General features: G+C 47.6%; 1 protein-coding gene across 2 annotated transcripts; it reads left to right on the top strand.

Moving 5' to 3' along the window:
• Positions 1 to 6,233: 6,233 nt before the first annotated feature.
• On the top strand, positions 6,234 to 22,670 carry FZD5 (frizzled class receptor 5). 2 transcript variants are annotated; one of them, XM_054277860.1, is made up of 3 exons: positions 6,234 to 6,354; positions 18,227 to 18,407; positions 21,185 to 22,670. In XM_054277860.1, the coding sequence occupies exons 2-3, from the start codon at positions 18,397 to 18,399 to the stop codon at positions 22,650 to 22,652; spliced, it is 1,479 nt and encodes a 492-aa protein (XP_054133835.1). In that variant the 5' UTR covers positions 6,234 to 6,354; positions 18,227 to 18,396; the 3' UTR covers positions 22,653 to 22,670. The 2 variants fall into 2 exon arrangements, with proteins under 2 accessions (XP_054133835.1, XP_054133834.1); XM_054277859.1 differs by lacking the exons at positions 6,234 to 6,354; positions 18,227 to 18,407 and having other exon boundaries at positions 20,919 to 22,670.
• Positions 22,671 to 22,974: the final 304 nt, after the last annotated feature.

The following is a 22,974-nucleotide window of genomic DNA, read 5'->3' on the forward strand; positions in this document are numbered from 1 at the left end:
GTTGGCTCTCCTACTTCCAGTCTGAAACTTCAGGGCATTTTAAGTGTTCAAATTGGTTTTCTGTTCATTTCCTGAAGTTTACTTCAAATGCTTTTCTAATCTGAACCTGTTAAACTGATAGTCAGGAGAGTGATCTTGCCCATTTTAGTTAGCAAATACCTCCAAAATTGTGAAACAGTACTTTGCTGTTTTTACATGCAACTTGTGTCCTGCATTCTCTCTGAGCTCTGAGGCATTTAGTGTTCCATAATGACTTCCATGGTGGACAGTGAAGTTCCTTGAAGTATGATTCTGCTTCACACACCTGGAACACAGTGAATTATTTTGTAAAGGGAAGTACCTGATGGATTTAACTGGAGAGCTGTGTGTCCTTACTGGCAGTATGTTTAATTCATGGCAAGTTCACTTCCAATGAGCAGTTAGATTTCTTCTCCCTATTTCACATTCCTGACTCTTTTCCACACCCTGCAGTGATATGTCTATTACATACCTATGAAAGCATTCATATATATATACACAGACACACACAATCTATATATAGAAAGTAAATATGGTTTCAGGAGAATAATGCCAGTTGCATGTGTTTTTTTTCCTCTCCTCTCACATAGGTTTGTGAAAATATGGAATACTGATTTTTGCTTCATATATAATCTACAGACTGTTGTATTCAAGGCAGAAAGCAGTTTTGATTGTGGAAGCATTTCACTAATTGCAGAAGTATTTTAAATGAAAGAACAGGGTACATCATGCTTACATTAAAAGGTAAAATGCTACAATGAGTTGCCTTGTACTGGGATATAAGTGGTTACCTTTTCCAGCCTCCAGTCAAAGAAAAAAGTAGCTTTCTCAAATTTGAGTGCAACTACTATATATATATATATATATACACAGAAGCATGTTTATATCTCTATACATTAGACAACCAGTGCCTTTCTTTTGCAGAAATCCTTCTTTCATTGGGATTCTTTAGAAGGAAGTGAGAATTTTTCCATGTTCTTGGCAAAGTGCTGTAGGGATTCCCATACTTAATAAACCTGGTGAATCATGCACCTTTGTCACTAAAATTAATACTTCCCATACACAATGGTGTCTCTGTGTCAGCTCACTGTTCCTCATGTGAAATGAGTTGCTTTTGGCTATCACCCTTAAAGGTATAATGTTCCTTGCAAATCCATTCCCATGCAAAGAATTCCCTGTGTGTTCAGAAATGCAAACACTGGGGAAGTATTGTGGAATTAGTCAGGCAAACAGGAACTGCACTGGTACTGGCTGAATAAACAGAACGCTCCCATGTTTTTCAGCTTGTGTCACTACAATTACTGCTGTGGCAAAGCCAGTAGCTCTGAAACTGTCAGCATCTGGCAGGTACTATTTTGAATTATCTGTAGACATAATGTTAGGTCATTAAAGAAAAAAATGGTGGTGTTTTACATATCATCATGCTCTGGTATTTATAATACCTCACAGTGCTTGTTCATGTCCACCTCAGTTTGGAGAAGGCTGCTTGAGTGCACTGTCAAAAACCATGTGGAGTCAAGGAATCAAGGTTCAGACATTGCAAAATATTAGTTACTTTGACAGATGTCCTATCTCCAAAGTACCAGTCATGTGGATGGTTAGATATTGGAATTGAATGCTGGAATAACAACATAAACAGCATTGGAGTTGCTCTGGGTTTGTGCATGTACTACAGAACAGTTTCTTTTCTAACAGAGATTTAAAGGATAAAAAAAGTATGATGTTGGCAAAACTGCTGAAATTAATCATGGGTTTGAAACCACTGCCATTACAAATGACACAGAGCAAGAGCATGTTATGATATTCTGTCAGTACCCAGAGCTTTATGTTGAAGGATACTGTACAGTACAGATCAGGCTATTTGCTTTAAAATCCAGTGGTGTTGTAAACCAGCTAGTTCCTAAAATGAATAGATGTTAATTTCTACTTTGGAAAAGTGATAAAACTTCACAGTAGCTCTAGGAGCTGGCTGTAAGGTGAAAGATGATGTCCTCTCAGGGATGCCTAGCTTTTACCCAAAACCAGTTATTCCTTATGAATGGGTAAGATAAAATATTCTGTCACCAATTTTTGTAAGCATAATGAAAGGCTTAATCCTGCCCTCAGTCAATTTTCTTGCAGGAGCCATCTGCAAGCAGGAGCATCAGCCTGGGGTTCTGCAGGTGGTTTGGGTTTCAGACAGCGCTGTACCCTTGCATGGTTGTCTCTTCTGTTTCACCAGTGCTCTGTGCTGGTCCCCACTGCTCTGTGTGCCCATTCTGCAGCCCACAGCCTGCACGGGGCTCTGCTCTGCAGACTTCTGGATGAGCATCAGCTGGTAAAGTTCCTGGGGGCTTTGCAGATTGCACCACTCTCCAACATCCTCCCCCCCCCCAGGTGAAATTATGCATTGGTACTTCGGACTTGTCCTACTCACGCATGAAATAAATTTGAATGATGCCATTTCATTGTGAATCAAGAACGAAATATGCTGTTTGTCTTCTTCAAAGAGAAGATGCTTTCATAACTGACTGAGAAGGAATTGATCTGTAATCCAGTTACTGCTTTTGCTTTGTACAGAACTTGTCATCTGTGTAAAAATGGGATGCTTAACTGCAGTGGACCATAGCTTCACTCTCTACAGGTACTTAGAGTTGTTAGTCTGATATTATTTTAATCTAGGACACTACTGAGATCCTCATTCAAATCTCTTTTCCTCTTTACCCTAACCATCTACCTTTCCTTTAATGGGAAGATGGGCCTATTTAGGTGATGCAAACTTCAGCTCTTTTTGTATTATCAATCTATAAAAAGATAAATTTGTGTTTCTTGTGTAGGAATCCTCCTATTGCTTTTCTTGTTTTTTGTCTGTCTTATGTGGTGGAAAATGATGGGTTCATGATGTGACAAAATATCCTGGCTGGCACATACCAATATGAGCTTGCTGCTGGGATCCGTAGGAATTGGTAGGTTTGAGGGAAGGTACTCTTTTGAGAGGGACTTAAGTTTTTTGCAGTACTGCACAGGCTCTGATGGCCCTGTTAGGAGTGAATCATCAGGGTATTTCTAGAGCTCCTCTTGTCAAGGCTTCTCTTATTATTAGGATAGTGTGTGTATTACAATAGATTGATGATAATGCCTTGAAAGATTTTTAAAAAGAGCAGAGGATGTCTGTTTACAATGAAATGGGGAGGCTGCCCAGTTGAATTTTGCTTTTTCCCTGTAGCAACAAAAGCCACTGAGTTTCCTAAGCTTCCCAAAGGTCACTGCCTGGATTGCAGCTGACTGTTGATCTGTATAAAAAAAAAATTGAATAATATCATAATCTTCTTTTTTTTTCCTGCCACTGAGTTGCAAGCCAGTCTCCACTCTCTCTCCACTGTCTCTGTCCCTTTCCTTACTCACAGTACTGAGCCTGTAGCCAGGCTTGGAGCTTCATAGGTCATTGTGCCGCTTTTGAACCAGTGGAGTCCAGTCGTTCTCTCCTTTGTAATTTGCCTTCCAATTTTCCCTTCCCAGTAGGAGTGCCTTACAGTACAGTATATTAGTGTCTCTCTTCCTGTTTTGGATTTCCTGATTGCATCTGCTGTTTTATTGACTTGTAGACATAAACTGAAATGCTCGTATGGCTGGGCCTGGTCTTTTGCAGGAGCAGCTGAGTAAATCAGTTTGCTTGTTCTGCCCTCATGAAGTTAGCTCTATAGGCTTCATATACCAGCTCTGAAGACACCAAGCTGTGTGGGAACTCCTCACTTTTGCTCCTTTTGGTGCCTTAAATTTTGAGAGGTGAATAATTTTTTTTAGAAATGCTCTGCCATCATGCAACGTTTATGGCATCGGAGTTTAAAACCCTTGCTTGTGTAGTACCCTTGCAGTTTCCATCGTACTAGGAATGGTAACCATAAAATTTGTTTACTGTCCATGCTTTGTGAGGGCATTATGAGAGAGGATGGTGTGGAGATGGTATTGGTTCTTATCATGTGTGTTTTGGAGACTTGCTGGCTGCTTAGCCTGAGATGCAGTTGTGCAAGACCTTCAGAAGGTGTGCATATATAATAATGTCAGGTACAGAGAATTAAAACAGGATCAGGTCACATGCAGTTTTGCTCCTCCTGGAACCCTTGGCCAGAGACTCCCATACCAAGCCCCCTGCTTGCTTGCACAGCTGGGTCCAGTGCTGTGGAGGTGAAGGTGTTTCCTCAGCTCAATTTTAATGCAGCCTGGCTCCCTGAAGGCTGACCCAGTGGGGGTTCAGTCAGCCTCACCTTAGAGAGAGGGTTAACCCATTGAAATTTTAGCATTATTTGCTAAAGTATCTGGCAGGTGTCAGCCTGGGGCACAAGTCCACATTTGACACCAGTAGCAGGAATCCCCTTAGCAGCAGCAGTGCTGCTACTGCATTTTAGCAGTACAGTGAGGAGACAGCCTAGATAATAATGTGCAAAATCCTTCTTTACTTGAAAACCCTGGTGTGGCCGTGATGGCGTGAGTCATATGTTAAAATGACAATTTCACCCAAATTCCTTAGGGAGACCATTAATCCAAATTGCAAACATGCCACTTGTGGTCAGCATCAGAGATATCTAGGTCTGGAGAGCTATCTGCTGTCTAGGACCAAAGTGTATTAGACTCTGTCCTTGTGCACAGGTGTCAGCAGCTCAATTATTTATTTATTCCTGTCTAATCCACATGTTAAACCAATATGGATCCTTGAATACACAGCATTGTTTTGGTGGAAAAAGGATTTGTTTCAGTTTTGCTTATGCACTTGTCTACCAAGTTGATTTTGCTTAAACTAAACTGTGCTTTCAGTTTTGATTTTTAATTAATACCTGTGATACCAAGTTACCTTACGTAAGTCCCTGCTATACTTGAGGCAAGCTAAAGTAAATTCATGAGCAAAATGTGTGTTTCATAGGTATTAAGTGACAAAGGCAGCTTCCAAATCAACTTGAGTTCAGTCAAGGCAATTGAAAGCCAGGTGTGAGCAGCAGAGCATAGTGGCTGATGTGGTCCCTGGCAGCCTGGCCTTTCCTTCCTGCCAGAGCACCAGCTCACCTGCACCCCTTACAGTCAATTTTAGCATTGCTGGCAGTGCACCCTGAGTTTTTGGAATACCCTTATGTGTGTGCTACTGTGTTAACTTATTTGCAACATTGTTCTGTGTGTTTCATTGTTTGCGTTGTTGGTTTGTTTTTTTTACTTTTGACAAGGATATTTTTTTAAATTATCTGCAACTACTGGGCAGTAGTCCTAATTTATTATTGATGTGTAATGATGTTATAATTTAAATCCACTGAGTTGAATTGCTTGTTGACACTTGAGCAGAGTTTATTTGGGTATTTATTTCAAGTTCACTTGTGACTGCATCAGAGCACCAGTCCCTCCTGTATAAAGGCAACTCTCAATAAACACTAAAAAATGTTACTCGTCCTTTTTAATTTCCCTTCTGGTGGGTACTGTACCATGGGCAGGGCAAGCTCTGAAAGAGTGATAGTTTTCTTCAAAATGCTTCTCTGCTGGTTAAAGTCTTCTGAAACTAAGAAAATGTGATACTTACTGTTCTCAGATCTCAGCCAGGAGGGCCTCTGGAAGTACTGTTGATGTCTGCATCAGGCTCTGGGGGTTTGGATTCCCAGTTAAATCTTGTGGTTTTGGAACACCACAAGTTCCTAGATTTTTGATGGTGCTGACCCCTGCCACAAGCTCCCAGGGGAGCTTATTGTGGCTTTGAGGCACCCTTGGAAACAGAGCTCCTGGGAGGCTTGCAGCAGCAGCTGCTTAGTGTGGCTGCCACATGTTCTCTGCCAGAAGGGTGCAAGGCCAGGGCCTTGAACTCTGAGTAAGGGAGGCATCTCCCAGGTGGACTGAGGGGACCCCTGAGGGGCTGGAAGGGCAGGACTTTGCCCGTGTTATGAGGGTTCTCACACCTATGGATGTAGGAGCAGGCAAGATTCTTGTTGTTCTTGGTTGTTTCTTTCAGTGCACCAGCTAAGGAATTTCTGTAGCTCCTTGAATCTGGATTCAATGACTAAATATTGCAGCACAGAGCTATGGTGGAGCTCATGGGCCTAAAAGCCCTGCCTGAGACTCCCCAGAGCATTCCACAGCCAGCCCTATGCTCTGGCAGCTTTCAAAGAGAAGGATATATCCCCTCCTTCACTATCTTCCTGCCCCTCCTCAGAAAGACCAGAAGTCCATCAGGAATGTCAATCCTCTCTCCTGCAGGAACCTTTGGACTTCATCTCTGTGATGAAATCAGCTACAAGTGATGAGTTAATGTTTGACCAGGACCACACAAGCTGCACAAGGAAACTATGTGCAAGACCTTCTCTTCCTCCTTATTTGCTTTACAAGGTGAGCAAATTGTTATGACATCTCCTTCCCCTTTCACTGCCACCTCCCCTCCTCACTTCACCCTGTAAGAGGTGGTGTGAAAAAGCATCCAGGCAGAGCAGAGACAGTGGGCTCTGTGGAGCCCTGGGAACAGCATGCCAATCTAAGCTCTAGCTCTTCTTTTAAACTCAGGATAATTCATTTTAAAAGAGCTACCCTTCCAGCTCTCAGACCAAAATTAAGAATATTTGGGTTAATATGTGAAGTTGACTGGTTTTCTGAAAGAGTGGAGCTAGCAACCTCCTCCTTTCCTTAGGGACTGGCTGTGAGGCTTACCATACCTTTTCAGTGAAAGCACGCTGAGGGCAAGTGAAAATATTCTGGGAGTGTGTGTACATAGCTCTGGACTGTCTTGTTAAAAGAGTTCTTGTTTAACTAAATACTCTCCAAAATAGTGGTCCCATTTAAAGGCCTGAGTATTACCACTATGAGAAGGTGGTGAAAAGCATCTCAGATAATCAAGTGTCACAATTAAAACCAGACAAAGTCTCCAAGGCAAGCAGGAGTAAATTCCATCCATTTTAAGCATAGACAAATATAAAACTTGGCATTGAAGCTACAAACATGCTTTTAAAAAGTCAGTCCGTTGTTTATAGTGACTTCCAATTTTCTGTAATTTAGTTTCAAGGCATTCATTTAGATATTAAAAACGAAGGTGTGAGGCTCATCTGGAAAGCAAGACAAGTCAGATAAGAGCTTGTGTTAAAGCATTGAACTTTTTACTTAAAAATTCTCAGGTGTTTATCATGTAGGTACAATATGATGCATTTAGAAGTAAATAAGAAGGAATTATTATTTAAGTTAGGTACTGTTTAAAAATAAGAAAGTACAAATTACTGAATCAGTGTAAGAAAGTAGGAGATATAATCAGCATGCATGGAGCAGTTCAGTCCAAAGTGATTTCCTAGCATTTAGGATTATAAATTAATCTCATTTCTGACTGACAGTGCAGGCAAATAACTGAAGTGCAGCAACAAAGTAATGAAACACAAGGAGTGTGCAGTTTTGGGCACCACAATACAAGTAAGAGGTTAGGCTATTAGAGAGCATCTAAGAGGAGGGCAGCAAAGATGGTGAAGGGCCTTGAGGGGAAGCCATATGAAGAGCAGCTGAGGTCCTTTGGTCTGTTCTGTCTGGAGAAGAGGACACTGAGGGGAGAGCTCACTGCAGTTACAACTTTCTTGTGAGGGGAAGAGCAGGGGAAAACATTGATCTCTGTGGTGCCAGCAACAGGACCTGGGGAAATGGCCTGAAATTGTGTCATGGAGATTTAGGTTGGTATTAGGGAAAGATTCCAGTTGTTGGGCTGGAATGGGCTCCCCAAGGAAGTGGTCCCAGCACCAAGCCTGGCAGAGTTCAAGAAGTCTTTGGACAATGCTCTCAGGCACAGGGTGTGACTCCTGGGGATGGCGCTGTGCAGGGTCAGGAGTTCAACTCCCTAGTTCTTGTGGGTCCCTTCCAACTCAACTTATTCTGTGATTCTGTGTCTCTCCCTCAGTTTGTACCTTCCCCTGCAATGATTTCTGAGAGCAGGGGTACAAATGCTCATGAAAGCAAGGCTAGGGTGGAAAACAAATGCCAGCACCATCCTGTCATCAGACATTGTCATGCAGCGGCTTGTGACATTGGTGGATACTTGCTTGTGTACATATTGCAAAATGTCCTGTTCTGCCTTGGACTCTGCACTTCTGAAGGACACTTGTATTGGATTTGACAGACAGCATGTTCGATCCTTTACCTTGGATCCTTTACAGGATTCAAGACCTGCTGGCTCCAGTGAAAACCGCAGTTAGTCAAAGAACCAGAACTGGGCTCTGAGTATTTAAGACAGGAGAGGTGTAGCGGTGCATAAAATTGGCAGGTTCCTTGTGAAATACAAGTGCATTTAGCACAGAGTTAACCCTGGGTGATAACAGGTAAAAGAGGGCAAAAGCATAATAAAATACAGGTCTCTACTGTAGGTATTTACACAGTATCAACATTGTTAGCTGTGCTTAGAGATTTATGTCAAGTGTTAACTGCACTGTCATAAAACAATAAAGTACTTCTGTGAAGGGCTTAGGGCAAAGGGGAGGCAGAGAAGTCTCACTATATAAGGCCCTCCTCCTGCATCTGTGGTAATCCATGGGAATGTTTCCATAGTTGTCAGCAGGAGTTGTGTGGAGGCCTGCTAGGGGAGGGCAAGCAGAAGCACATTTACTATGTTTAGAGCAGGTAACTAATGATTTTGTCTTGGGGAGGATGTTGCTACCACCAAATGTTAGGAGCTAAAATAGCTTATGAATCCACCTTGCAACAAGTGAAGAGATTAGGGTTCCTCCTGGCAGTAGAGATGTCCTTTGGTGTTTCATAGAAATGCTGTACCATGAACTCTGAGAGATTACAATAAGAGAACTACTGTGCTCCATGTTGCCATGGGGTGAAAAGGGCAAGAGTCCAGGGTTTCTACACAGCGTACCCTGGACTATGCACACTTCCAGCTCTAGGCTGTTGCAACTCTGCTTCTCACACTGGGCTCACAGTAGGCTTCCCCTCGGCGTTTTGGCTGCAGGACCAGACTTCTCATCTTAGTTAGTGTTTATATGTAGTGGACCAAACTGAAACGCCAGTCCCAATCAGTCAGAGCACCGGGTAGTTTAGATCCAGGCACAGTGCCTGCCTGTCCATGGGTCTGTAGCTCCAGTTTGTCCTCCCTGCTTGTTGTGTCTGCCCTTCATGAGGTTATGGCAAGATTGCTTCTCCAAGCCATGCTGATACATGGGACTTACTATAGAAGAGTATTGCTCTTCCACTAGAGATGGCTCCTGTGGAGTTGTTCCCTGTTTAGATGACACTGTATGGGACAGTGTTTTCTTGCTTCTTTCCAGATGCAGGAAGTAATTCTTCTTTATCAAAACATCTAGTAGAAGTGTCCCCCACCACAGCAGTCCTACACCTGTCTTGAGAGAGATAGGAGAATTACCTGCTTCCTGACCCTGCTGTGGACAATGCTTCTCAAAGGTCAGTCAGCTTCAAATAAGAGAAAGACCTTTGCCAGAAGATATTTCAGAGCCCCTCATAAACTTGAGTATTGCTGCCAGCCTTGCTTTCTCTGTCAGGAGCCACAGTGCTCCACACCTGCTGGTCTTCACTGTTCTCTGAGGGAGCTGATAGGAGCTGTTTGGAAAACAGATGGGCAGATCTTGAGCACTTCAGCATCTGACCCCATGTCTCTCAACTGTCTGAATTAATTTTGAGCCGATGCAACTGGGTGAGCCTTACATACTTCTTTCTCAAAAGCATTGGCCATGCCATTTCCTGTCTCATATTCTATCTTAAAAGCTAATGAATAGAGCTAAAATCTGTCCCTCACTTGTCAGCCACAGCAGCCTTAAAACTCCAGGCCTAACTTCATACTGGGACAGCTTTCAAAATCCATGGGCTCATTCCTGCCATATTTCAGTGTGAGACTGAGTTAGTCCTTCCCGAGTCCTGGGTGGTGTCACAGTGGCAATAAGCAGCTTCAGTCCCATGGCACCTATTGTCCTTTTCATCCCTCCAGCCCTCAGCTTTGCTGGTGCTGGGGATGAGGCCCAGATTCATTCCCATACTCCCAACAGCACCACAGGCTCCTACTCCCCAGGACCAGCACCTAGCCCAGCAGAGTGCTGTAGGGCACCGTCCTTGCATCCCACTGTCCTGGTGCAAAATACAGATATGTTAAGCTCAGTTTAGAAAGAAGTGAGCAGTCTCCCACGTGTAGCCAGGGCAGAGTGCCCCAACATCAGCATCTTGGCTCTGTGTGTGACCTTTTCCCATGAATATCTCAGTGGTGTCCTCATCACATGAGTTCTCCAGCCTCTGGCATGGTGAGACAGCCTGGTTTGTGATTGTGACGACCCTTTTAGATTGCACATCTCTTGCTCTGCACAGCCCCGCGTTACAATTTTTCGCCTTACACGTCCGCGTAGGAATGCGGGGGGGCCCTTGGAGCAAGCTGCCCGGGACGGGCACGGACGTGCCCGCGGGAGAGACGCGGGGCAGAGCGCGTTTCTCCTCCTCACACTTCTCTTTTTTCCGTGACCCGCCTCGGTGATTGGAAAGGACCCATGTCCCGTGTTCCACCCACCCCCCCGCGGCCCCCTCTCCTTCCCCGGCCGCACAATTGTCGCCGCCAATTAGTGCATTGTTAGGGCACACAATGGCGCTGTGGCCACTGGAATGGGCTGCTTTTGTGCGTCTCCAGTCGGCTGTAGGGGCAGTCAAGATTCATTTAGGGCCTTACACAACATGGACAGAAAATACTATCAGAAAAGCAAAAGGGAGAAAGAAAAAGGGAGAGGTAGCGAGGAGGGGCGGGGGGAGCCCGCTATTCAGGGGTTAGCCCAGCCGCATGAAAGGCCCAAGAAGCAGTGCCACATTGAAGACGCCCCTTGGAACACAAAAAGGAACCGGGGCTTAATAGTAATTAGTGGGCAAACTGCAAAGCGCACCGTGGCTCTCCAGTGAATTGTTCCTGCACTTACTGCCATGGCTGCCCCTTCCCCCTTCCCCCCGCTCTGCCTGGGAGGGGGCAGCGGGGGGTGGGAACTGGCAGCTCTCCTTTACCCACCGGCTTGGGGAGGCCTCACCAAGCTCCTCTTTGTGGCAGGTAAAATGGATTTCATTCTCTAAAGCTCAGAGCCAGTTCAGGAGGTACTTTGCAGCCAGGGCAGGGGGATGGTTTCAGAGTCAGCACCGTGCCTTCCTGCAGCCTACAGCGACACACCTTGAGGCTCGGCTCTTTGCCTGTGGCCTGGCTCTCTTTCCCCAGCAGAGACTTGCAGGCCACCGCTGTTGTTTTGTTTCTGTTGTTTTTCCCCTTTGTTCATAATGTAATCACCTGCACGGGTTTTTCTGATCTGTTTAGGGGAAGGCCTGATAACACCTCAGTCAGCTTAGTAAAGGTGAGGAATCTGCTCAGGCTGAAGACCAAACCTTGTCCATCCTTTCAGAAGTCTGCACAGTGCAGACAGCGCCTGCCTCCACTTCTCTCCCCTCAGATCTGTCATATCTATGCCAGCTCTCAGTCACACCAAGGTCTTCATCAGTACATACAGAAGTTCTTAAAGAACATTTTGGCCCAGCGCACCTTGGGATTGTTTTAGGCAGCTGCATTAAGGTGCAGCTGAATGTGTTTAATCCCTGCTTCTGTAGAGATCAGGTTGCTGCTGTTATCAGTCTCAGCTCATCTCCTGAATTTACTATGCTAGGTTTAGTCAGGAGCCTGTGTTTAACACAGTTAGCTCTGTCTTGGTAATATGCCAGATTAAAAGAGCCACAAGGCAGCTTTGACCCTACATAAATAAATGTGGTTAAGTATTGAGGAGAAATTCAGGGCATCTTAGCCCCCATGGAAAGTACACAGAGGCACAAAATTAAGAATAATTCCTTTTATATTGTCAGGGAATCTACTTGTAATCTATGGAAGAAGCTGTGGGGTCTGATGGTTAGTTTGTTGGCTTTTCTTACGATGTGTATTTCAGCTATCCTTGAATACAGGGCTGCTGGAACAGGTGCTAATCTCAAGCACAACCACTTACAGTCCCACAAATTTAAACTGGGCTCTTGCAGATTAAGCTCAGTGTGGTTAGACCAGACACCAGCTGACCAAATTTAGTAGTCTCAGCTGGAAATGTTTCCAAACTGCAGTGTGTGAGATACACACACGCAGTTCTGGACCACCATCTCAGTGCTGGTAGAGATTGAAAATGCCTCCCTGTTTCCTCTAGTAGTTACAACACTCTCCTGTCTCCTAGATAGCCAAGAAAGCCTAGGAAATACAGATGCTGCTCCAGTACCAGTCTTTTTCCATGGCCTGGAAGCCACAGCCACTCTGTCTATACAAAATAGGTTTGGTTGTATTAGAACAGTGAAAATAAGATTTATGACTAAGACATTTTGTCTGTCTGGAATCCCATCAAGGGTTTCATATGAGGCTGTGGGTAGCACAGCGGGCATCAAGGGCCCAGCTGGTGTTGCTGGGATGGCTCCTGCAGTACAAACACAATCAGGGAGCCCACTGTCTCACAGATAGAGCTGGTTGCAGGCACTGTCTCACAACACAGAACGTGTCTGTCTCTCACCAGCCACAGTACATCCTCTCTCTGCTAATTAGCAACATCCTTGGCAAAGTCTCAGCTGAAAGGATTACACTGTCTTCTCACCTTGCTCTATCCCTTCCTCCCTGAAAGAGGGATGTTTGCTCCTGTCAGGATGCAGCTGGCTGGCCCAGGTAAGGAATCTGCCTTGTTTCCCTCGAGACTGCTCATCTACCAGAAGATGGATTTTGTTTTTAGGACTGTAAGCCTGGGCCTGACTGAGGGAGGTGCAGCCTTGCCCTCCCTGCAGCAGAGAGCAGAGGTTCTCAGTCTCGTGTGCTCTAGTGGAACAGAGAGGGGAACAGCATCTGCAGCAGGAGGCACAATGGTATTTTTCCAGCTTAGCACCGTGGGGTTGATTTCACAGCTCTCTCTGGCCATAGAGACAAGCCATAAACCTTTTGTGTCTGCAAAAACAAGGAGAATTACCTTTCTTTTCTCCTGTTATTTGTGTTCCCTATCTGCTCAGCCCAAGAGCAGTTTGAACTGCAGGTACAGTCAGCACCTGGCACAGGTGGAAGCTTGCACAGGGATTTCTGTGAGAGCACCAATAGAATCCTGTCTGCTTTGTGATGGTGTAATGGTTGCACTGCCAGCCTGAAGGAAACATGGAGAAGGGCTCAGTTTCTCCTTTGTCACAAATAGTGGGACAGTTAATTCACCAGCATATCCAGCATGAATTCTCCTGCAGTCAGACAGACTTTTCTGAGCTAAAAGCTGAACCAAGCTACTTCAGTGTTTTCATGCCTTTCCTTCATAAGGAGGATGCTGACCTACATGAGTCCCATCTTTGCAGCAATTGTGCTGCCTTTTGTATCAGCTTGTTGCTTTTACAAAATCAGTTTGATTCTATCAGTTTGGTAAAATAAAAGCTTTGTAAGAGGACTATACAACCTTGTCATCAATATTTTTGGCAACTCTATGCTAGCACTTGTGGAATATTTTGGAGCACTTTCTTGCATCACCAGGTCATAACCCAAGCTGGATAACATAATTGTATGCTCAGTGTTGCTGTATGTGGCAGTGAGGTGCAGGATTTAGAGAATGGATTCCTTCTTTTGCCCAGCAAATTTCCTGGATTGCTTCAATTCTGTTAACATTAGTCCCTGCCCTTATGGCCACAGAGAGCTGGGAAATCAACCACTCAGCCTTGAGATGGAAAAAGACCATTCTGGCTTCTGCTGCAGACTCTGCTTCGTTTCCATTCCACTACAGCTTGTAAAGGTCACTTGCATGTGCTAATCCTTCACATCTGACTAATACCTGAATGAGAAACTTGCTAGCAACATCCTTTCCAAAATCACCTTGACCTGTGTATTATAGTATGCCATGAATGACTTGCAGAAGGAAGTAATCAAAATGTCTATAGTTCTAGCTAGTGCTAATTGCCTATCTGTTTCTGGCTCTTTTTATTGTGTCCAATAAATGTTGATTATGCAGGGATTTAAATCTGTATTTCAACATAGTTTCATTCACGTGATGTGAATGACATGACTCGCTGAATCTTAGTTCTAATATTCCTCTAGCTCTGTGTCAAGCACTTCAAGGATGTCAAAAGCAGATAGGGAAAATCTGAAGTGCTTGATCTTAGCAAGAATGCCTAAAAGGTCAGATAGAAGACATTGTTTCAGGAGGTCTCTGGCTTTGATGCTTTCTGGTTCATAGAAACACAAAATGTATGTGAATGTTCTCCTTCTAGGGTAATGTATAATGTACATAAGTACACATACAGGATAAATCTTTCAAATGCATAATTTTTGATTGCTTCTGATCTTAAGCGAGCAATATGGCATGTTGTAAAGGAGTCCAGTTTCTGGAAATAACAATCCCTTACGGTTGCCTCAAGAGAGTCCAGGATCACTGCATCTGGAAGGTCTTGATCACAGCATCTTGAGTTGTTAGTGAAGAAATGCAGTCAAACTGGCTTACATGTTTGAAATCTATTTTAAATAAGCTCTCTATTTTCAGGAAAAGACAGACTGCACTCGAACTATTCTGAACACAGACTGAAGTTGCTTTTAACAGCAACAGTTGTTATGATATGTTTTGTACCAATTCATAGAATTTTAAGGCCAGGAGAGACCACCCATAACTGCAGATGCTTCTGCTGAGAGCAGTTTCTTTGTAAAGTGTCAGTTTGGCAGAGACAGAAAATATCTTGGAAATGTTTCTGTTTTCACTGACCAACTTTCTCTGAAAATCAGGCAGGACCTAAGAGACAAATGCTCACCAGGCACATTCCTGCCTGAAGTCTGCCCAGTTGGCCAGCAAGATCCATCTCTCCAGGATTTCCATGTCCCCCACTCCAGGTCCTCCCCCATCCTTTGCTCCTAAGGCTTTCCTGGGCAGGGGGCTTCTAGGAAATCTCCATGTTTTGAGAGGAAACCTTCTAGCTTTTCCTGATGCTGCAGGATTGCTCAGAAGTATGGGCAGCTTGCCCTGTTTGGAACAAACTGGTGTGTTTTACATTGTTTTTTAATGTTGGAATTTTCCACAAAACAGAAATCATAAGTTATAGCCAGCTTCAGTCTAGGCTGCCTGACTGTTCTCCAGAGGATTGGCCATTACAAACTTGCATCCTAACTCTGAAATACTTGCCACAAATTTTTCAGACAAAAACCTGTCCCTCTTTTTGCTGGAATAAAAAAATGACTTAGTACTTCTGTCTCTGCAGCTGTAACAGATAATATGTCAATTTTGGTGTAAAACAAGCAGATAGAAATAAGTCTCCAAAGGCTGTGATCTGAAGCAGGGCAGGCAAAGCATTTTGTCAAAGAACTGCTTTGAGCAGTTTCACCCTGAAGGCTTCACACAGCAAAGGAGGGGGCAGGAAAAAGGTAGAAAAGGAAAGAACTATTACTGAGATAGTGCTGATTAAAACACCATTGGTCAGAAGAAGAGTCAAGCAGTAATTAATCTATATTTTTTTGTTTCATAGAGGCACTTGATGGCTCCCCTGGATGAGCTGGGGTTTGTTTTACTCTGTGGTCCGTCAGAGCTGGTTAAGCCAGAGCTGATCTTTGCTGGGCTGCAAAGCTGGGCTCCTTCAGGCCTGCTGGGGGGCCTAGCCAGGGGTTTGGCTTCTCACAGCTGCATTTGTCTTCAAAAACCAGCGCTTGTGTTCTTGCATGCTGGCCCCCACAAGGTTACAGGGAAGTGGTGATGGCCCCACCTCATGTGCATGTAGAGGGTTAGATGTGCTGTGATGCAAACTACAGCTTCATGGCTCATATGGTCACTTTCAGACAGGGCAAAACTTGTTTGATTCATGGGAAATGCTCTGCTCTCTAAGTTAGGAAAAGGCCTGGGCTGCTCAGACCACTAGAGTGGCAAGCTCTGGCCCCTTGGTTGAGAAAAAAAATCTCAGATTCCATGCTTCAAGGCTGCTCATTTTGCAGCTTTCCTGGGAGCTCAGTTCACTTACAGCTATAGGCATACAAATATATCTGCCATACAATAATCCAGCTTGGAAATCCCGCTGGAACAAAGTATTTAACTGAGAAATATTTGGAGTAACTTCTTTGCAATGTATAGAGCAGCAAGAGTTTAAGAAACAATCTCACTGTATTTAAACAGTCATTACTGCTTTCTGGGTAAATAACACATGTTTTTAAAATGGCCTCTATACACAATAGACGCTAACACAATAAATCCTAATTGCTCTGAAGGACCCATTAGGCTGTATCAGGTCAATACATGGCGGAGCTTTTTTTGAAAGTCACTCACCCTGTTGTTACATAAGCCACAAATTGAAAGTCCATAAATAAGTATTTGCCAAATGAAGAGTGAGGGCTTTGCCAGGGCTATACTAATTTATCATGTCAACTTCACTATGGGGACTGTTTTCTTTTGAGAGAAAAAGAAAAGAAAAAAAAAGGCATTATGTGCTGTGTTTCAGAAACGACATATCTGAAAAGTTTCAGGCTGCACTATACCCCCCAAGAAAATTCGATGTAAGGAACTTCACTGCTTCCTCTTTATCTCAGTGTTGTGAGTCACAACAAGGGGATTTGAAACCAGCCATGGCTGTGGCATGGCAGAGGCCCATCCTCATCACCACCAACCCTCCTGCAGCTCTGGGCCAGGGCCCTGATCCTGCCTCTGCATGCTGTGGTAGTGGCACCTCAGGATAGGAGCATCCCTTCAATATTCCAACTGTGGCTTATGGGAAGGTTCCCAGTGCCTGGGGAGACCAAAGAAAGCTTATTGCATATATTTTATGTGCATTTATATGTACAAGTATAGTTAATTAATAGGTGATGAGTTTGGCAAGATTAGTTTTATGTGCAGCAATCTCCCTGATTTTACTTTGGTCTTACTTACCTGAACTTCTGGTGGCATTTTTCAAACTGCAGGACTTGTGTTAGTTAGGTGTTGCTGAAGTTTGTGTCACTGTTATAAATTATGTTTTGGATTAATTCACTCAGAAGTTTTCAAGTTCCATGTAACTTTTTGGATATGGCTACAGTTTGGCGTGGTTTTGTTCTCCTGCAATATGCTAAGGTGTGTAATTGCACAGGTGTATATAAAACCAAATTGTATTGATGTAAGTTAGGATTTTTAAGGGAATGGTGAAAAGGATTCAAATTATTTAAATCTGAATTCCTGTCCCCAAGCCACAGCCTCTAATTCATCTGGGCACATGAGAAATGCTCACCCCACTGCTGTTGCACTTGAGTAGGATTTGGGTGCCAGGGTCCCTCTGCAAATGCTGGCAGTGATTCTCACTCTGCTCTGCCTGCTTGCAAAGGGCCAAGAGTCCCTCTGTCTCCCTGCCTGTCAGGTCCCTCCTGCCTGCACTGCAGCAAGAACCTTGGTCTAATTTAGGAGCCCCCTGCTCCAGGTGCTGTTGCACGAGGTCAGCCTTGGTGCTGGGGTTTGCAGCACAGGCAGCCTGGAGCTGCAGCTCTCAGGTGGGAAGGCAAACACTTGCCAGGGGTGGAAGCAGAAGCACACCTGCCTTGGTGCAGCATGCAGCCGTGTCCTCAGTGTGGGGCAAACACTGATATCCTTTTGTACCAATGCACAGTGGTCTGCTGTGCTGGTGCTGCCTGGGGGCTGCACCCTGATGCCAGAAGTGATGTCTGTTTCTGCACTCCTGACAGGCAGTAAGGCACAGTCTTGTGCTGCTGCAAGGCACCTTACGGTCCCCAGCACCTCCTCACTCAAGCAGTTTGTTATCAGGGGTCACTGCTAATTTGAGCAGTGCCTGAGCCAGCACAGCCTCCAGCTGGGGTGACTGGCAGGCTGCCACCAGCACCGGGAGTCACCTGCGCTGGGCCCCCACTGCTCCCTTCCTGGGAGATGGAGACTTGTCAGCAGTGCAGACAAAACCAGCATTTGCTGCCTCAAGCAAGAAGGGTCGAGGGCCAAGGGGTGGTGTGCTGATCCTGTGACAAGAGGGGCAGGAGGTTCCTGCCCTGCTTTGGTGCCGGCAAAGCCAAGAGCGAGATCAGTGCTCTCCGGCTTTGTCCCTGCCCAAAGCCCGGGCTGAAAAGCTCTTTGCGAAAGTCTGCCGAGTCCTCTAACAAGGGCAAGGGCAATAGCCAGCCTTTACAAAGGAAACTCACTTAGTCCTTTTCTAAAGTCTTTTAAAAGTCATGTTATCCTTCACAAAAGCAATTTGTCCAGGTAAACAGTGTATGCTGACAATCAGCAGTGAAAGAACCAAATACAGAAATATTTATCCACTTTGTACTTTCTGCTTCTACCAGGAACCACTGCATCCCAGCTGAAAACTTGTCAGTGAGTGGAAGGTATGACTGTGAGGACATGTATTGCCAGTCCATGCCTGAATCCTCTGGGCTGGAGCCAGGAGCAGGGGTTAGATGTACTGCCAAGCAGACCTGCCTAGCACAGTGGAGCTTCATGGACCTTTCTGCACATGGATAAAAGGTAAAGTGATTTTTAATAATTTAAGAGTTTTTTAACTACAAAAGCATTTTCATAGGGCCAGGAAACACTTCGGTTTTTGTCTGCAGGGTTTAACACAGTAAATTTTGTGCAGACACATTTTGTTTATGTGCTGGATGCACTGCACTCTCATCCTTTACTGAAAAGATGAGTAACAAACCTATCAACTGCACTTGCACTTACCCCGTATTTAATCCTGCTCTGGTTGTTCTGCTACATATTCATAAAAAACAAAAAGGAAACAGAAGCACAGAGCAAGCCAACAGATGTCTACCTGGCTCTTAATTGGATTTTATGTGTCCCCAGTGTAGCAAATACAGCATTATTTACAGCCAGGCTCTAAGAATTAGATACATCTGGAGGAGTGGCAAAACCTGAACCAGGCTACAAGAGTTGATAGATTAACTGAAATGAAGAGCTGCCCCATTTTCCCCTTCTTATCTTCTCCCTTCCCACTTATGTACCCATTCCCCATTGTGTGTCAAATCAAACTTAGATGTTGCCCAAGAGAATGCTTATAAAAATGAAAAATGCCAACAAAAAAAGACAATTTCTGCTTTTGTGGAGCTTCATCAGCATTTTCTAATTGTACAGCAATGATGATAATAAAAAGGCTGCCCTCTTCTCTCAGCTATAATTTGGATAATCAACTGACAGCCATAATGAAACTGTCTGTGATTGCTTTCTGCTGGGCTGCTAGTTCACAGAAACTCATTGTTGAGAAGAATTAAAAGTTATGACTCCTGCTACAAGGATATGCCACTGTCTTCCAAAGGAACATGTGACTTATAATTTTCTTCTGTATAGCTCTATTACAGGGAAAACTTACAGTGTAAAGAGGTATAGGGATGTGAGATTTATTTTATTCCTTTAAAAAAAAAAGTTAAGAGTCAAAGTTGACAGTGCCAAGTAATATGCATGCCTAGTCTGGGTGGATGTGGATTTCAGAGGTGGTCGTGAGGTCTCTCGCCTTTAAATGACTGATGGCTTTGCTCATCAGCAGTCAGTGCTCTGCCTGAGAGTACATCAGCCACTGGTCTCAGCAATAAGCAAGCCAGGTTTTGCTTCTGGGAGGAAGGCAGGAGCTAAGTCATGCTTTGAGTATTTGCTTTGTGGCTCTGGATGCAGTTAGGGGTGTTTTGGGTGCTGGTGTTCCCCAGCACCAGGCCTTGAATGCAAGGTGTCTGTATCTGTGATGTGCTGTGGGAATCGTAGATCCAGGGCTGGATGCAAGTACTCTGGTCTAAAATGCCCTTCCATCCACATCCACTGAGGTGGAGTGAGTAGCTCCTGTGCAAGGCCTTCTGCCTTGGGCAGAATAAGGCTCTGCCATAGCAGCTGCAGTCTGGACCCCCGAAGGTCTGTTCCCCTGTGCGCCCTGAACATGCCGTGGGTTTTAGGGCTTTCGGGGAAGCGCTTGAAAATCGGGCTGGCAATTTCGGTGTTTACGAATGCATGGACTGGAGGATTGGAATTCCTGGCAACCGAGCGTGACCACCTCGGTGGCTCTGGCAGGAGCCCGCGGTGCCAGGGCGCTGGGCAGAGCCCTCTGCCCCGGCACGGTCTCGTTGTTGGTTCGCGCTGCGCTGCAGCGCCTGCCACCCGCCTGGGCGGGAAGAAAAGGGCTGGCGGAGCGGATGGCGACCGGAATCCGGGGCAGGAATGTGGTAGCGCAGCTGCCTGCACTCGGGCAGGGGCGGCTTTCCTTCCCGCCGAGGCTCAGCGTTCCGGCAGTCAGGAGCGCTGCCCTGGGCGCGGGCAGCGCCGGTAGATGCCACAGTGTCCCTTGTACCCGGGCTGATGTGCCATGGCCGGAGCAAGGCAAAGCCGGTCAGGACCCCTTCACGTCTTCCCTTCCCCTACCCAGGGTTTCCCCCGTTCGTCCCAGTCCCGTTACGGCGGGCGAGGCCCCGGCCCCTTCCCGCGAAGAGGGGCTGAAGGGCCCGAGGAGGAAGGGGAGAAGCGGCAGCAGCGCCGCGGGCACCGCCTGCCCTCCTCCAGCCGCTTGGCTCTTCGCGCCGAGCCGGGGAAGCCGGGCCGGGCCGTCGCGGCGCTGGCGGGGCGGAGGGTGCCGGGTCTCGGGAGGGGCCCGGCGGGCAAGAGGAAAAGGCGATGCACAGATGCGGAGCAGTCGTGGTTTGGCAGCACCGTCCTCTTCTCACTCGGCCGCCTGCCCCCGGGCCGGCGCACGGAGCCAGCGGGACGCGTCCAGCAGCGGGGCCGGGGCAGCGCGGCGTTCCGCCCAGCGGGGCTCGGTGCCCGGCGCGGGGGCGGCCGCGGGGAGCCCCGGCGGGGCGGGGCCAGCGGCGGGGGCGGTCCCGGGGCGGGGCGCGGGCGCGGCGCGGAGCGGGGGCGCCCGCCCGCCCCAGAGCGCAGGTGGCGGCGGTGGCGGCGGTCGGGATCCCGCTCTCGCTCCCGGCGGGGCCCCGCTCCCGGCGCGGACGCGGCAGGTGCCCGGGACATGCGGCGGCGGCGGTAGGACGCGCGGCGGCGATGGGCGGCCGGGGGCTGCCGGTGCCGCTGCTGCTTCTGGGGCTGCCGCTGCTGCTGGGGCTGCCGGCGGCGGGGCGCGCCGCCTCCAAGGCGCTGGTGTGCCAGGAGATCACGGTGCCGATGTGCAAGGGCATCGGCTACAACCTCACCTACATGCCCAACCAGTTCAACCACGACACGCAGGACGAGGCTGGGCTGGAGGTGCACCAGTTCTGGCCGCTGGTGGAGATCCAGTGCTCCCCGGACCTGCGCTTCTTCCTCTGCAGCATGTACACCCCCATCTGCCTGTCCGACTACACGAAGCCGCTGCCCCCCTGCCGCTCCGTCTGCGAGCGGGCCAAGGCCGGCTGCTCGCCCATCATGCAGCAGTACGGTTTCGCCTGGCCCGAGAGGATGAGCTGTGACAACCTGCCGGTGCTGGGGGACTCTGAGGTGCTTTGCATGGGATACAACCACACGGAAGCCACCACCCTGCCGCCTTTCTTCGGGAAGCCCACGCGCCCTGCCAAGGACATGGCCAAAAACCTGACGCCGCTCGATGGGCAGCGCCTCTCAGGGCTGGACTGTGGTCAGACTTGCAAGTGCAAAGCACCCCTGATCCCCATCTCCAAGGAGTCCCATCCGCTGTACAACCGCATCAGGACCGGGAAGGTACTCAACTGTGCCATCCCCTGCTACCAGCCCTACTTTACCCAGGATGAGAAGACCTTCGCTACCTTCTGGATCGGCCTCTGGTCCATCCTCTGCTTCCTCTCCACCTCGACCACCGTGGCCACCTTCCTCATTGACATGGAGCGCTTCAAGTACCCTGAGCGCCCCATCATCTTCCTCTCTGCCTGCTACCTCTTCGTTTCCCTGGGCTACATCGTGCGCCTGGTGGCAGGGCACGCCAATGTGGCTTGCAACCCGGAGCACCACCACATCCATTATGAGACCACAGGCCCTGCTCTCTGCACCGTGGTTTTCCTTCTCCTCTACTTCTTCGGCATGGCCAGCTCCATCTGGTGGGTCATCCTGTCCCTCACCTGGTTCCTGGCTGCTGGCATGAAGTGGGGCAACGAGGCCATTGCCAGCTACTCACAGTACTTCCACCTGGCTGCCTGGCTCATCCCCAGTGCCAAATCCATTGCTGTACTGGCACTGAGCTCTGTTGACGGTGACCCGGTGGCTGGGGTTTGCTATGTGGGCAACCAGAGCCTGGAGAATCTGCGTGGCTTTGTGCTGGCACCACTAGTGGTTTATCTCTTCACCGGCAGCCTCTTCCTGCTGGCTGGCTTCATCTCGCTCTTTCGCATCCGCAGCGTGATCAAGCAGGGCGGCACCAAAACCGACAAGCTGGAGAAGCTGATGATCCGCATCGGCATCTTCACCGTGCTCTACACCGTGCCTGCCACCATCGTCATCGCCTGCTACATCTACGAGCAGCACAACCGGGAGGCCTGGGAGCAGGCACAGAACTGCTCCTGCCCGGGGGACTCTCACCGCCCCAAGCCTGACTATGCTGTCTTCATGCTCAAGTACTTCATGTGCCTTGTGGTGGGGATCACCTCCGGCGTTTGGATCTGGTCTGGCAAGACGCTGGAGTCCTGGAGGCGCTTCAGCACCCGCTGCTGCCGGGCCAGGAAGCCTGCAGGTGCCTCGGTGTACGGTGAGGCCAGCCCGGCGCTGGTGGGCAGGACGGTGCTGCCCAGCATGGCCTCCTACCACAAGCAGGTCCCGCTGTCCCATGTGTGATCAGAGGGAGCCTCGGTGACCCCAGCCACAGGGAGGAGAGGGTTACGAAGACCCTGGGCCACAGAAGAGGGGGTGACAGCTGGGCCACCTCTGGCATCTTCAGCCCCACCGTGGTGGTGCTGCCTGGGACCACAGGCACAGAGCAGCTGCAGCCCCAGGCAGGGCAGGAGGAGGTGCTGCCAGTTATGTGGGGACAGAAGGACGGGGTGGTCTGGAGCCTGGCACTGCCATGTATGCCCCATTTGGGGTCCCGCATCCTGGCTGGGGTCCTGGGATGCCGCTGCCTGTGGGCCAGTCAGGTGGCAGTAGGCCCTCAAGCACT

The sequence above is a fragment of the Melozone crissalis genome, unplaced genomic scaffold (assembly GCF_028551555.1).
Source record: "Melozone crissalis strain CALT ecotype California unplaced genomic scaffold, PUWL_Pcris_2 ptg000023l_1, whole genome shotgun sequence".
In the NCBI taxonomy this organism is placed as follows: Eukaryota; Metazoa; Chordata; class Aves; order Passeriformes; family Passerellidae; genus Melozone; species Melozone crissalis.